General features: G+C 31.7%; 1 protein-coding gene across 1 annotated transcript; it reads left to right on the plus strand.

The window, feature by feature from the left end:
• The first annotated feature begins 7,414 nt into the window (after positions 1-7,414).
• LOC103500207 (glucan endo-1,3-beta-glucosidase) lies at positions 7,415-9,569 on the plus strand. The gene is made up of 3 exons (XM_008463437.2): positions 7,415-7,970; positions 8,316-9,180; positions 9,280-9,569. Exons 1-3 carry the CDS (start codon positions 7,515-7,517, stop codon positions 9,306-9,308), a joined length of 1,350 nt encoding a protein of 449 aa, XP_008461659.1. The 5' UTR covers positions 7,415-7,514; the 3' UTR covers positions 9,309-9,569.
• Positions 9,570-14,034: the final 4,465 nt, after the last annotated feature.

Raw genomic sequence — 14,034 nt, forward strand, 5'->3', positions numbered from 1 at the left:
AAAAGAACTTACAAAATACTCTCGTTAATCAACTTTTACACTAAATTTTCTTAGCACTTAAAATAAAAATAAACATTTAAAGTTAAAACCATAGTTTGAGTTTACATCAATATATCCATATTTCTATTGATATTTTCACATTTTCACGGGTTAAATATGGATAGAAAAGGTGAATCAACATTTCATTACATTGTAGAAAAGTCCACGAATCACAAAAAATAAACATCAAAATGAACTAATATAAATATTAGACATGTTTAATTATTTGAAAATAACAAAATATCTATTTACTAATTTAAATTTTGTGTTTTTATAATTTTTCTAGAAATATTCATTGAAATCAAAATTTCTTAAAATTTAGACTTCGATTTTGCCATCAAATCAATATTATGGTTAAAACATAAAATTTCGCAAAATCTCACGAAAGTCCAAAATAAAAAATTGTCCTTAAAACATATTAAAACAATAATATAACGATCCGAATTTTTAAACTAAGTTAAAGTCCTTACTCAAAAAATAATTAACAAATTGACACTTTCTTGAAAGAAGAGAAAACTAAATTTCTTATAAAATTAATCTCAAATCAATGTTTGAAAGACATATAATCAACAAAACCAATAAAAATAATTTGAAAACGTGACCACGGATTCTAACAATTTTTAATTAAAACAAAATTAAATAAATAGGATAAAAATTAAATTAAAATGTCTAAAACCAAATACTATAAAATTGATAAATAGACGCATAAGCAAAACTGAGTCCCCATATGGCATGCCATGGACCGTTCCTGTCGCTCGTCGGCTTTCCAGATCTTCTACCTTTGCCTGAAATATTAAACATAGAAACAAGTGAGCATATACCCAATAAGGGATCCAGTACTGGTCTCACTAGATGATTTGTTAACTTCTCGTTAGGAATATAGACATAATGTCGTGTGTCCAATGGAGCACACATGGACGAGTGAGACCGTACAAGCACCCCTAGTTATGCAGGTGAGCGTAATTACACACTCCATAAACATGTCTGTGATACCTAGGTATACCCCTAATTGTGTGAGTGGTCCCGTTAGAACACCCTAAGTCATGCGAGTGACCCCGTATGAACATAGTATAACTAACCCCTAACCATGCATGTGATATAGGTACACCCTTATTAGTGCTTAGTCGTGCGAGTGATCCCATAGACAGGAACACGATACAAGTGGGGTAAAAAGCCTAACAGACTAAAAGCATGTAACAATCAACATGACATGGCATGAATCATCAGTCATGACAGTTCACAAAGCATAACAATACATAAAGCATGCTTAATCATCATGTAACATCAGTCAACGACAACATCTCATTATGCACTTTCAGCTACTATTAATGCGTAATTACAAAATACGTGCAACTTTTAAATTTAATTCATTCAAATGTACAGTAATAAAATCTCTTACCTCGAAATTAGCTAAAACAAATAAATTTGTACTTGACAGCCAAAATATTTTTCAATGAATAGGTTTTAAACAGTAAAAAAAAATCGGTGACTTAGTTAATAAAATTAATTGGCTATTGTCTCAAAAAATTCTTTCAAATCAACTTACCCAAAAACCAATTCGATATTGATTAGAAAAAATTTCACAAATTAACCTTTTGCCAATTGACCCTTGAAGAGAAAACTTCAAATAAATCCAAAATAAATTTTATTTAGAGACCAAAAATTAAGGTTTGATGGGGTATACCAAAACTCAATCAAAACCCATCAATAACATATCCCAAATAACTCAAACAGTTGCAAGAAAGGCAGAAAACTAGCTAGTGGCTCGACTTCGCACGGACTGCAGCTTGCAACTTGAACAGAGGAAACCGACGAATTAAACGATGGGCACGACGATTAGAGATGGAGATGACAAACGACCAACTTGACGTGGAGTGCGAAGCATGAGGAGAACCGACGCGCAAAGGGAGACGTTCGAACGCTCTAGCTCGGGTTAAAAAGGTGATGTGTCGTGACACTTAACGTGGCTCGGACTCTACCGAACTATTAATTTTTAGTGACGTGTTACTAATTCTTTTAGTGGCACGGATTAAAAGCGTATTGTTAATAATATTCTTTTTTTTTTTTTTTTTTTTGCGACGCTAAAAATCAACATTTATCGACAAAAATTACTTGCGTCACTAAAACTTTGTCATTGAATAATGAATTTCTTGTAGTGTGGTTTGTAAGGTTATAGCATATTTGGGTGGTCATGCATGTAAGCCTTTGTTTTAGTGTTGGTGGACTATTTTTTGTTGTCACAATGATTTGAGATTTTTGTTAGGTATACTATTAGCAATGGACAACATTACACATATATATATACATATACACATATATATATACACATACACATACTTATACATATCTATGTACATAGATACATATACACATATACGTACATAGATACATATGTATATGTATATGCATATACACATACACACATATGTATACATATTTTTTCTCAAAATTTAGATGACATATTTGAATTTGCTTTTTTGTTGAATGACCTAGTTCACAAGTGGCAATTTAAAAAATTCAAAAATTCATTAGAAAAATTAAAAATTTTAGAGTTTGAATTTATAATTTATTTTTTAATAAAATGTTCTAAACAAACAAAATTGGATTGCAAAAGGCTATATTTCACGTTTTTTTTTTATGTATTTGGCTAGAGATTAAAAAATTAAATTCTAAATTACACCATGGTTGGAAATATATTATTCAATGCGAATATTTATGAATAGTTAAATTAGTTGTAGTTATCCATTAAATATTTTTAAATATAAAAAATTGAATCTACTTATTAATAAATACGACAAAATGTCGAACTGTGTACTACATATAACGATAGATGTCTATAAAAAGCAGTGACATTTTTTATATTTAAAAATATTTCCGACAAATTTGTCATTTAAGACCATTAGCCTTTAATATAAAGTGCCATGGATTAATTTATGGAAATGTTTTATGTTACAATCTGTGTAATTATTATTTCTTAGGGTTTGTTTGCCCAACATGAGTTGAGTTAAGTTAATATGATATACAAACTTGTTGTTTGTCCCACCAACATTAAATGTTAGGGGAGTTGAGAATTATATTTACCAACTCTCCCTTGTTTCAATGTTTTCAATACTCCATTCATTGTGACTACAAACAAGTATCGTTGTACACTCCCAAAACCAACTTCGATGATCACTTTCATATGTCCAACTCCCACAATCAACTCCAGGCTCCGATGACAACTTCGACGACAATTCTAGTGACTAATTATGGGCTTAAACAATCATTTCGATTATAAGCTCTAGCAACCAATTTTGAGATTCGATAATCACTTTGACGACAATTCCGACAACCAATTTCAGTTTTTCGGCTATCACTTTTATGAGACCAACTTTAAAGATCATTTTCAATCTCTAATTTTTGTGTGCGCACAGAACTCAAGCATTATATGATAGTTATAGTGTATTGTATAGTTGTTGATTATATATGTAATTACATCTTGTCTACTTCAAGTGCAATGATTATATATTAAAAAAATGAATTCACATATCAAACGAGTGTTGAGAATTTGAAAAAGTATGTACGTAGTAAATGGTAGAACAAAAAATTAAGAAAAAGCAAACAAAAATAACAAATAACAAAAAAAATCATAAAATAGAGACTTGTTTTCTAGAGCATTCTTCATTTGCTCTTTGATAATTTTTCAAATTTGGGGAAATAAAAGTGTAATTGTTGAAAAAAAAAATGGGGTGATATTCCATTGATTGATAAGATGAGGGGAGATTCCATTTAAAAAAAAGTAATGATTGATGAAAAATACAGAGCAACCAAAGAGAAAAAAAGAAAATGTGATGAAGAAATTCGTGGATAATTTTTTAATCAAAACTTTTGATTTCTCTCTGCCTTCCCATCTTATTTAACTATATTCACATGAGAACATGTAGTTGGTTAATTGTTATTCTTGTTCATTATTAAAAAAAATCAAAAGAAATATTTTTAAAAATTTGCAATTCATATTTATTCAAACAAAGATTAGTAGAATTATTGAAAACAAAAGTATTAATCTAAAAAATAGATTATGAAGAGTTAAAAAAAAAAAAAAAAACTTAAATGTCTATGCCATATGAACTTAACTATTGCATCCAAACATAAACATATAAACTTACGCAAACGCTCAAACACAGACTTATGGACTTCATACATATTGTATCGACTCCTATCCCAAACAATCCCTAACTATCATATAACATGATGTACTACACTTAGGGTAAAAAAAATGATTATTGTATATATAAAACTTGTAATGTCAACTGTTCACCCCAAACTCACATATAAACTCTTTAGACATATAAACTTTTTAAATACATGAACTCCAGACATATTGTATCAACCCAACGCCCCAAACGACCCCTTAGTATCATATAACATGACGTACTACATTTATGGTAAACAAATGATCATCGTATATATATTGTAACTCACGTAAATGAAATATCTCATCTCACATATTGTCAATATATACATGTATTTCTTAATGCTTTAATTTGTTTTCAATATAATTCCACATTTTAATGAAAAATAACATATTTAAAAGATTAGCTACCATCTAAAAATGAAGAAGTAGATTGTATTAATATGAAGTTTAAAAACTAGAAGTAATTCTCAAATTTTTTTTTCACATGATAACATATATACAAATCTAAAGTAACGACAAATAAAATAATTAAATGAATTGTGGGAATGCAACAAAAAAAAAAAAAAAAAAAAAACAAAAAAACCAAACCGATTCGATAAAAATGAATCAAAACCAAACTGAACCCCGTCAATTACTTGCTATTTTTAATTATTATGCTTCCTTTGTTGTTTAGAACAAAGTGATCGTAGAACATGCATGGTTTTTATTTTAAAAAAGTGACAACACAATAAGTGTCAATTTTTAGTATATATAATAAATAGACAAAATTTTAATTTTAATTTACTAAAAAAATGACTCATTTAAAGTAATGTGTCAACAAAAACAAAATTTTAGGGAAACAAAATGTTAAAAGTAAAGAAGTAAACTGACCCAAATAAAACTAATCCATTAATTTTGCTTTTCTATTGGATATTGGTTAGATTTGTTTATTCACGCAAGTTTTGGAGTTTGGATTTGTATTTGCATTGATTTGAAAAAAATGTGGTTCAATATCTAGTATTCTTTTTCGATTGAAAGGTGTATACTTGATTTGAGGAATCTTTTTATTTTTTTTTTTAATATTAAAAATGTATATTGTAATGCTCTTGAAATTGGAGTATCGAAAAAAAGAATTAGGGAGAATTATTTAGGCCTTTTTAAGTAAAAATTGACGACCTTTTAACTCTCATATTTATAAAGTTCTCTAATATGCTTTATAAGTTTGGACTTGATTGATCCATAAATCTAAAACCCAGACCCAACCATATAAATCTGAGCATTATTTAGTATTTAGGCTACATTAAGCTTATCCTTAGCCTTAACTCAACTTTAATCCAAATAAATGATATTTAAATTAATAAAAATAATTAACTTGATTCAAACGTGATGTCATTAGGATTTGCCAACATAGGTACAATTTTTAATTAATCCAAAGTTTAATTATTTGAATTTTCATCATAAATATGATAAAAGAATCTAGAATTTATGGATGTAAGAACGTTGTCCGTAAAAGCAATGGATTAAACTTGGTCGTTGGACACCTGAGTACAACCCTAATAAAAATAGTATACCAGTTACCATTTGAATGAATGGTTTTGTTTTGGTTTTTCATGTAATAATGAATGTTGAAAAGTCTAACCTGCCCTTCCGGAATCCGATTGAGCGGCAATTACGGCGCAACATTAGCTGTTCTTTTACTCCTCTTTTTGCTCTTCTTAAACTCTGAGTCAAGAAAAGACGACGACACACTTGTTTAACACGCTCTTACGAGGGGGTAAATCTGTAAAACCAACTCATTCCTTCCGGGCCGCCCAAAGACTCCCCTCACCCTCTCTACCGGACCCCACATCTTTTCAACTCTTCAGACTTCGTCATTCAATTTAAGTTAATTTACGTTTTCTAACCTTCATATTTTTACAAATACTTACCTCTCTAAATTCAAAGATGGTGTTTTTTAGTCTACATCCCTAATTATGTGATCTTTTAAATTATAAATTACTTTATTTTAGTGAACAGATTATTTTCAATTTAACATATCAGGTAATTGTTTAAAATGATGATAATAAATGTACTTGTTTTCAAAAGTATGAACCACATATAATAGTATATTTTGAGAATTTATGGACTAAATAGTCCTATTCTAAAAAAAATGGAGATAGAAAAAATAAATTCTAAAAATATAAAAATTAGGCTAAACTATTGTAATTTTCTATACATTTTAATTTATAAATTAAATTTAGTCATTGAAGTTTGAGATTTAAATTTTAAAAATTAAATAATCTATCACCATAAGTTTTATCAAAATCAAATATTAGTTTTTATTATGTAATATATAAATTATAAAATGAATTTATTTCATAATAAAAACTAATACTCGGTGGTGATAAAACTTTATATATACAGTTTAACATATTTATGGGTTAATACTCCATTTAAGCATGAACTTTAATCGAAATTGATTACTTCTCTTAAAATCATATATGTCTACGTTTTCTTAGTCAACCATGCATACTAAAAAATGTTTAAACAACTCAAATTTAAAGATCATTCCCTCATTTTTATTGTTCTCCAAAACTTTAAAATTGTTCGTAAAAGACTTTTAAGTTTTAACTGCAGATTCACATTAGAAGAAACAAAATACTCAAACAAGGCAGGATAAGAAGAAAAAAGAAAAGAAGACAAATGCTCATGAACATCTTTGAAGCCAAAGAGTGAGGACACATACTTAACGTCTCAAATAAATATATTAGTAGTAGAACAATTATAAAACTAGAAAATATAAAAAACATATAAGTTACTATTAAACTAGACTTATTTACATATAAAAGAACAACAAAATAAAGAAATAATAATAAAAGTCGACCCAAAACTCAATCCATTGGAAACAGCAAATATCTAAATTAAAATTATCATTTTATTGTTGGGATTTCAATTTTCTATTTTTAAATAACAATTTAATCCTTATTTCTTACTACATCCAAAGACCAATACTAATCTCTCCCAAATTTCAGCTCAGCCACAACAACAACAACAACAAAAAAAAAAATGTTTAGGCTGTCGTCTTCCGATCTTATCCTCACCCGCGAACATCGTTTTTTACTTACACGCCGTCGATTTTCCACCTCAGATTTAGTGACCTGGCAATATCCCATTGGTTCGTCTCGTCAAACCTGACAGCCGCAGGGCATCACCACCACCTTCGCAATGCTTTCACTTTTTTTTTTTCCGTGTTCCTATCACTATATAAATATTCCCCACTTTCCTGTGTTTCCCAATCCACCTCCCCGTGGTCCTTTCTTCCCTTTCTCTACCGCCCCCAACCATGTCCGCCGCCACGCTCCCCCGTCTCTCCGCGGCGATTTTCCTCCTTCTTCAAATTTCCACCACCGTCTTCGCCATCGGCGTCAACTACGGCACCCTAGGAAACAACCTCCGGCCGCCGGCGGAGGTCGTGAACTTCCTCAAAACTAAAACCAAAATCGACCGCGTCAAGATCTTCGATACAAATCCGGATATACTAAGAGCCTTCGCCGGCAGCGGAATCCTGGTGACGGTGACGGTCGGCAACGGCGAGATCCCTGCTCTAGGGAATCTGGCATTCGCTCGGGCATGGGTAGCTGAACATATCGCGCCGTTTCACCCTCAGACGCGGATTCATTATATTGCTGTGGGAAATGAAATCATACATTCTAATGATAAGCCTCTGATCGCCCGTCTTGTTCCGGCCATGAGATCGCTCCACCGAGCTCTGGTTCTCGCCGGAATCTGGGACATTAAGGTAACTATGCTGATTTGTTGCTCTTCGTTTTCTTTTTTAGCCGTTCATGAAAAAAGCCCGTTTTAAAGCTGTTGTTGGGTTGTAATGATTAATTCTTCCGAGTGATCTTTAAATTAATGATGAAACCATCTACATTTATTATAAAGATCTCTTATTCATAAAGAAAACATGAACCATTTCCAAATCTTAACATTATGTAACTTTTATTTTTTAAATTTAGGTAGGTCTCGATCAAATGTTATTCGCAAGAATTTTTCCCCAACATGAACATATATTCATATATGTTAGTGATCTTAAAGCCAAAAGTTGCATTACTCTTATCACAACGTGGCTTTCATTTTTCAGGTCACATCCCCACATTCTTTAGGCATCCTCTCGATCTCAGAGCCACCAAGCATGGGACGGTTCAGGCGTGGGTACGATCGAGCCATATTCGGTCCAATGCTTCAATTCCTACGAGAAACCAAGGCCCCATTCATGGTGAACCCATATCCTTACTTTGGCTACTCACCAAAAATGGCTAATTATGTCTTATTCAAACCCAATCGTGGCATTTACGACAAGTACACCAGAATCACCTACACCAACATGTTCGATAGCATGATGGACGCCATCTACTCTGCCATGAAAAAACTAGGCTACGCCGACATTAAAATCGTCATCGGCGAAACTGGATGGCCCACAAATTGCGACTACATTGCTTGTAGCCCTGACAATGCTGCTACTTTTAATAGGAACTTGGTATGGCATGTCAATTCTGGGAAAGGAACGCCATTGATGCCGAACCGGAAATTTGAAACGTATTTGTTCGGTTTGTTTAATGAAAATCTTAAACCAGGTCCGACCGCCGAGCGCAATTGGGGTTTGTTTCAACCCGATTTTACTCCGGTTTATAATCTTCCTAACATCATGCTCGGCGGTCGAGGACGTCGCGGGAGGAGGCCGTCGCCTACACCGATAGCTCCGTCGGCGAAGAAATGGTGCGTTCCGAGATCCGGTGCGGCCGTTGAAGCTTTACAGAAGAACATTGACTACGTTTGCAGCTCGAAAGTCGACTGCCGTCCGATCCAAGCCGGCGGCGCGTGTTTTCTACCTAACGATGTCCGATCCCACGCCGCTTACGTCATGAATGCATATTATCAAACCTCCGGCCGCCACGATTACAACTGCGATTTTGGTCAAACCGGAGTTCTAACCACCGTCAATCCAAGTAAATTACTCCTCTTTTTTGTTTCTTCCGATTAAATTACTGAATAGATTGGAGATTTTGTGAAATGACCACCGTCTGACTGGGGGTTATCTAATGCAGGTCACGGCGGTTGTGTATACGTGTCTTGAGAGATTGAGCAGCGGAGGCGAGGGATGGTTTTGGCTACGTACGGGGGGGGTACAGGGGAGGAAACCATGAGACCTCATACCGCTTGCTGATCAATAGAGAAGCTGAAGCACTTTTTTCATTTTTCTTTTTATATAATGATTGTTTTTATTTTTGATGTAAATAAATTGGATTCTTCTAGAAAAATCTCCCCTCTCATTTTACAAAAGTGGGATTTGGAGATTCCGAAGGGGTTCCTTTAATTATTCAAACATTATACTCCATTCTTCTTCTTCTTCTTCTTCTTCTTCTTTTTACTTCCATAATTCTTTTTACCACTGCTGTTTTCTTAAACTCTGCACTTTAATTCATAACAATAACAATCACTTTTAAAGTGTTTAATAATGTATTAAACCCAATTCGAACGTACACTAAAGAAGTATGGTAAGTAGGTTGGATTAATTTAATTCAATTTTACTTAATATATCTCTTGACCTTGAGGTAGGTTTGGATGATATGAACTTGCGTTTTGGTTATAATAATATGAAAAGTAGATATATATTTCTTTAAAAAAATGAAAATTTTCAGCCATATTGTGTGTAAAATAGTAAAATGTAATCGGATTTATAATTATACAAAAAAAGAAAAAAAGTACAACAAGACCAAGGAGGGCTTTGAATAATAGGCTTTAAGGATAATAACTCATTTGTATGTCATCTAAATGGTTGTTTGTTTTAGCTACAGTTATATACAATATGAAGGTAATTGATACCATTTACTCTAGTTTAGAATATATTGTTCACGCGAGATTTTTAAAGAAATGTAATTAGTGGAATTGAATTTGGAATATTGATTTATATGGGGTTGTGGATACAATCTTAAATATTTATTTTTTTTTATGCTTTCTCTCAAATACAAATTAAAATTTAGAACTTTTTGATCTTCCATATTCAAGAAGTTATGGTTGCAAGCCTATTTAAGCTTCAATCTTTTGGAATTCAAGAAAATTTAATCTTCCAAGTCTTCAATCTTTCAGAAGATGATGATTCCGAGGTTGATAAAAACTTGTCCGTCTTGAGAGCTTTTAGAAATTTGAAACTTCAATTCTTCATAACTTCGATCAATTCTTTCTCCAATCCCAGATCTCAAAGGCCTTAGACCCATTTGCTAGTTAGGCTTGGGCTTGAGCCCATTTACGTGGCAACTTGGGCTTGGACCCATTTTTTTGGCAAACTTGGGCTTTGGTTCATTTGTTTGATGGGCTCGAGTCCACTTGTTTGGCGGGTTCAAGCGTATTATTTTTTTGGTTCAATTTTTCATTAAGGGCTTGAACTAGGTTGGATATGAGAAAACTTAACTGCCCAAATCCAATCAAATTATAATCATCACAAATTTGCTGTAATAACGTGGTGCAATTTAATTGACCAAAATTTCTTATTGTTATAATCATTTACATAATCCAACTTTTATATTGGTTGTGTCAATTTATGTGAATGGTGTTATAAATAATATCATATATATATATATATATATATATATATATATCGAAAATTTATATGATATATATAGATAATTGAGGAATAAATTAAATTATATCTCAAAATCACACGTTACAAATTAGACTCAAACAAGTAATTGATTATAAAAGAACAAATAATGAGAAGTAAAAAAAAAGGTCCCAAAAGATATATGTTTTTTCTTCTTTTTATATTTTGATTTCTTTACTTTTAAGTTTGGTTTATTTTGGTTATTATGCTCTAAAGATGTATATTTTGGTTCGTATAGACGAATAACTTTGATTTATTTTTTAGACCTTTAAACAAGCAAATGACCCTTTTGGTTTCTTGATTTTCATTTTTACTTCACTTTTAAAGAATCAAAATGGTCATCTTTTAGGGACTGTTTGGGGAAAGGGTTAGTACTGTGGACTTGGTTAACCCAACCCTAACCTCCGTTTGGTCGACGGTTTATTGAAACCCTAGTTTTAGGGTTTCCTAAACGCGGTTTCCTTCTCCCCTACCCAGCGTACGTTTCGTCTTCAACGCGTGTTTCGTCTTCCCCTTAATCGTCGTCTTCAACCCGTGTTTCGTCTTCCCTCATGAAATTCCATCAAATATAAATTAAAATAATTATTAAATTTGGTACGCGATCGTTTGTTGGCTACACGATCGTTTAGATTTGGGAACCCCAAATCTAAACGATTTTTTTTTCAAAATTTGGTATACGATCGTTTAGATTTGGCTAGAAGATCGTTTAGGTTTGGAAGCCCAAATCTAAACAATTTTTTTTCAAAATTTGGTATACGATCATTTAGATTTGGTTAGAAGATCATTTAGATTTTTTTTTTCAAAATCTAAACGATCGTGTAGCCAAATCTATGTTCGAAAATGTCCGCAAAGGATTTAGGATCCATTTGAAATTACAAGCTACATTTTTAATAAAACAAATTATCCATATATCACTATTCATACATTTTCAAAATAATTTATTTATTAGCTTTTAAAAGGTAATTAACTATTCACATTTCATCTAATTATTAAATCATAAGAGCAATATACTTGAGTTTAGTTTAGTTTAGTTTAGTTTATGCTACACCCAAGTCCATACTCACCATTTTTTCTACACATGCAAATAGCTTTAGATTTTAATTTATTGGATATAGTTATATGCAAATTAAATTGAAGACATTAAGATAAAATAACATGTTTAGTTTAGGCATAAAATCCAATACATATATAAGACTTTGTTTCTCCCACGTATACTTATCCAAAGGAACTTTTATTTCCCTCTAGCATTGACCATGTATTAATGCTTCAGATGCACCACTGCATAAGAAGGGTTTTGCTTATTGGTAGATTCGTAGTTAGTCGAGTCAGATAATAACTCATTCGAGGTATTTGTTCTCGAGTCCTCCGTCGGTGGCAGACTTGATTAGATCCTTTCCTTTCCTCCTCCCTTTTATTCATATTTGTAAGGTTTGTAGGTTTACGATTATACAACTTTCTTCCAAATCCACCAGGAGACACTAAATTCGACGCCAAAAGTTGAGCAAAGAAAACGCATACATGACAGTACAAGGAATTAATTTTTTTTAACAGAGAAAGAAATGAATTTTTTTTTAACAAAGAAAGAACGTGTGGTTTACAAAAGAGAAAACCTACGCCTCAATTTAGTGCTTGTCACACACTCTATATAAATATTATGAAAAGTTCAAACCGATAAAAGGATATATAGATTGATTATAGTTACGATTTGACATCGTATTAAAAAGTTAAAAAGTTTGTCATATATAGAAAAAACAATATAGAGTGGCTACAAATATAATGAAATACAGATACAAAACCAATTCTAAATAGATAAATGGAAAATGGGATTGAATGAGGTATATTGAATAAACAAAACATGTATAATCTAAGAAAACATGTATCATATTGGTTCTCTTCCATCACTTTATAGACAAGAATCTTCTAGCCAAATTTTGAAAAAAAAACCGTTTAGATTTGGAACTCGAAATCTATACGATCGTGTAGCCAAATGTGAACGATCGTGTAGCCAAATCTAAATGATCATATACCAAATTTTGAAAAAACAAATTTTAGATTTGGAACCCCAAATCTAAACGATCGTGTAGCCAAATGTGAACGATCGTATACCAAATTTTGAAAAAAAAAATGGTTTAGATTTGGGGTAGCCAAATGTAAACGATCGTGTAGGAAAATCTAAACGATCGTGTACCAAGTAATTAAACGATCGTGTACCATATCGTGTTACCAAATATATTAAGTGCATTATTGACGAGATATTTTTGTTATTTTACACGGTGTCATTTCACCGATTGGGGAGGATTTCGTGTAGCCGAATCTCTATCTACACGATGTCCCTTCAATTCTTTGTCTTATCTTTTCATGTCTACTTGGTTGCAGAATAGCTTTCAATATCTACTTTGGTTTACTTGTTAGATAGGTTTTGTTTGTGTCGGTTTTGTTTGTCTTATCTTCATGTGTACTTGGTTCAAGAATAGCTTGCAGAAAAGCTTGGTAAATCTATTTTTGACTGTTGTTTGACTTATCTTGTAGCCTACTTTTGCAGAGATTCCCTTACCTTTTCTTGGTTGGGTCATTTATTTGCATATTTAATCCTTATATCCTTTCTATATAAACCTTCTTTTCGGCTTGTGATTTACCACTTCCATTTCTCATTGCTCGGCTCTTTCCTTCATATTCTTCTTCTTCTTTCATAGGTAAATGGCTCTTTCCTTCATATTCTTCTTCTTTTGTATGTCCACTATGTTTGTATGTCTTGTTCTCTCACGGTTTGTATGCCTATGTTTGTATACTAACTTGTTCTTTTTTTTTTTCAGAACGTCCTCGGTTATCCCACACTTATAAGAGGTATTATGGTTTAGGCATATGTACATTAAACTTCCATGTTCTATTTCTTCATTTCATTACATTATAAATTATGTATGTACGTATTTTTACAGACTATTTGTTTTGTAATAATTTATTTTGATGGACATTTTCATTTATATACATTCAATAATATTATTTTTCTTTCCATTGTATGTTTTAAATATCTGTTTAACTTAAACTTTCACTGCCAACAAACAACCTTTGAACAAATTTTCATACCAATGTTTATAACTAAGAGAAATAAAACAAATAACTTAACAAATTAACATACCAATTTTTTTATGAAAAAAGTTTTCAAAGTTTTAACGATCCTTGTAAGTAAAACAAATAAAGCAAT

The sequence above is a fragment of the Cucumis melo genome, chromosome 10 (assembly GCF_025177605.1).
Source record: "Cucumis melo cultivar AY chromosome 10, USDA_Cmelo_AY_1.0, whole genome shotgun sequence".
In the NCBI taxonomy this organism is placed as follows: domain Eukaryota; kingdom Viridiplantae; phylum Streptophyta; class Magnoliopsida; order Cucurbitales; family Cucurbitaceae; genus Cucumis; species Cucumis melo.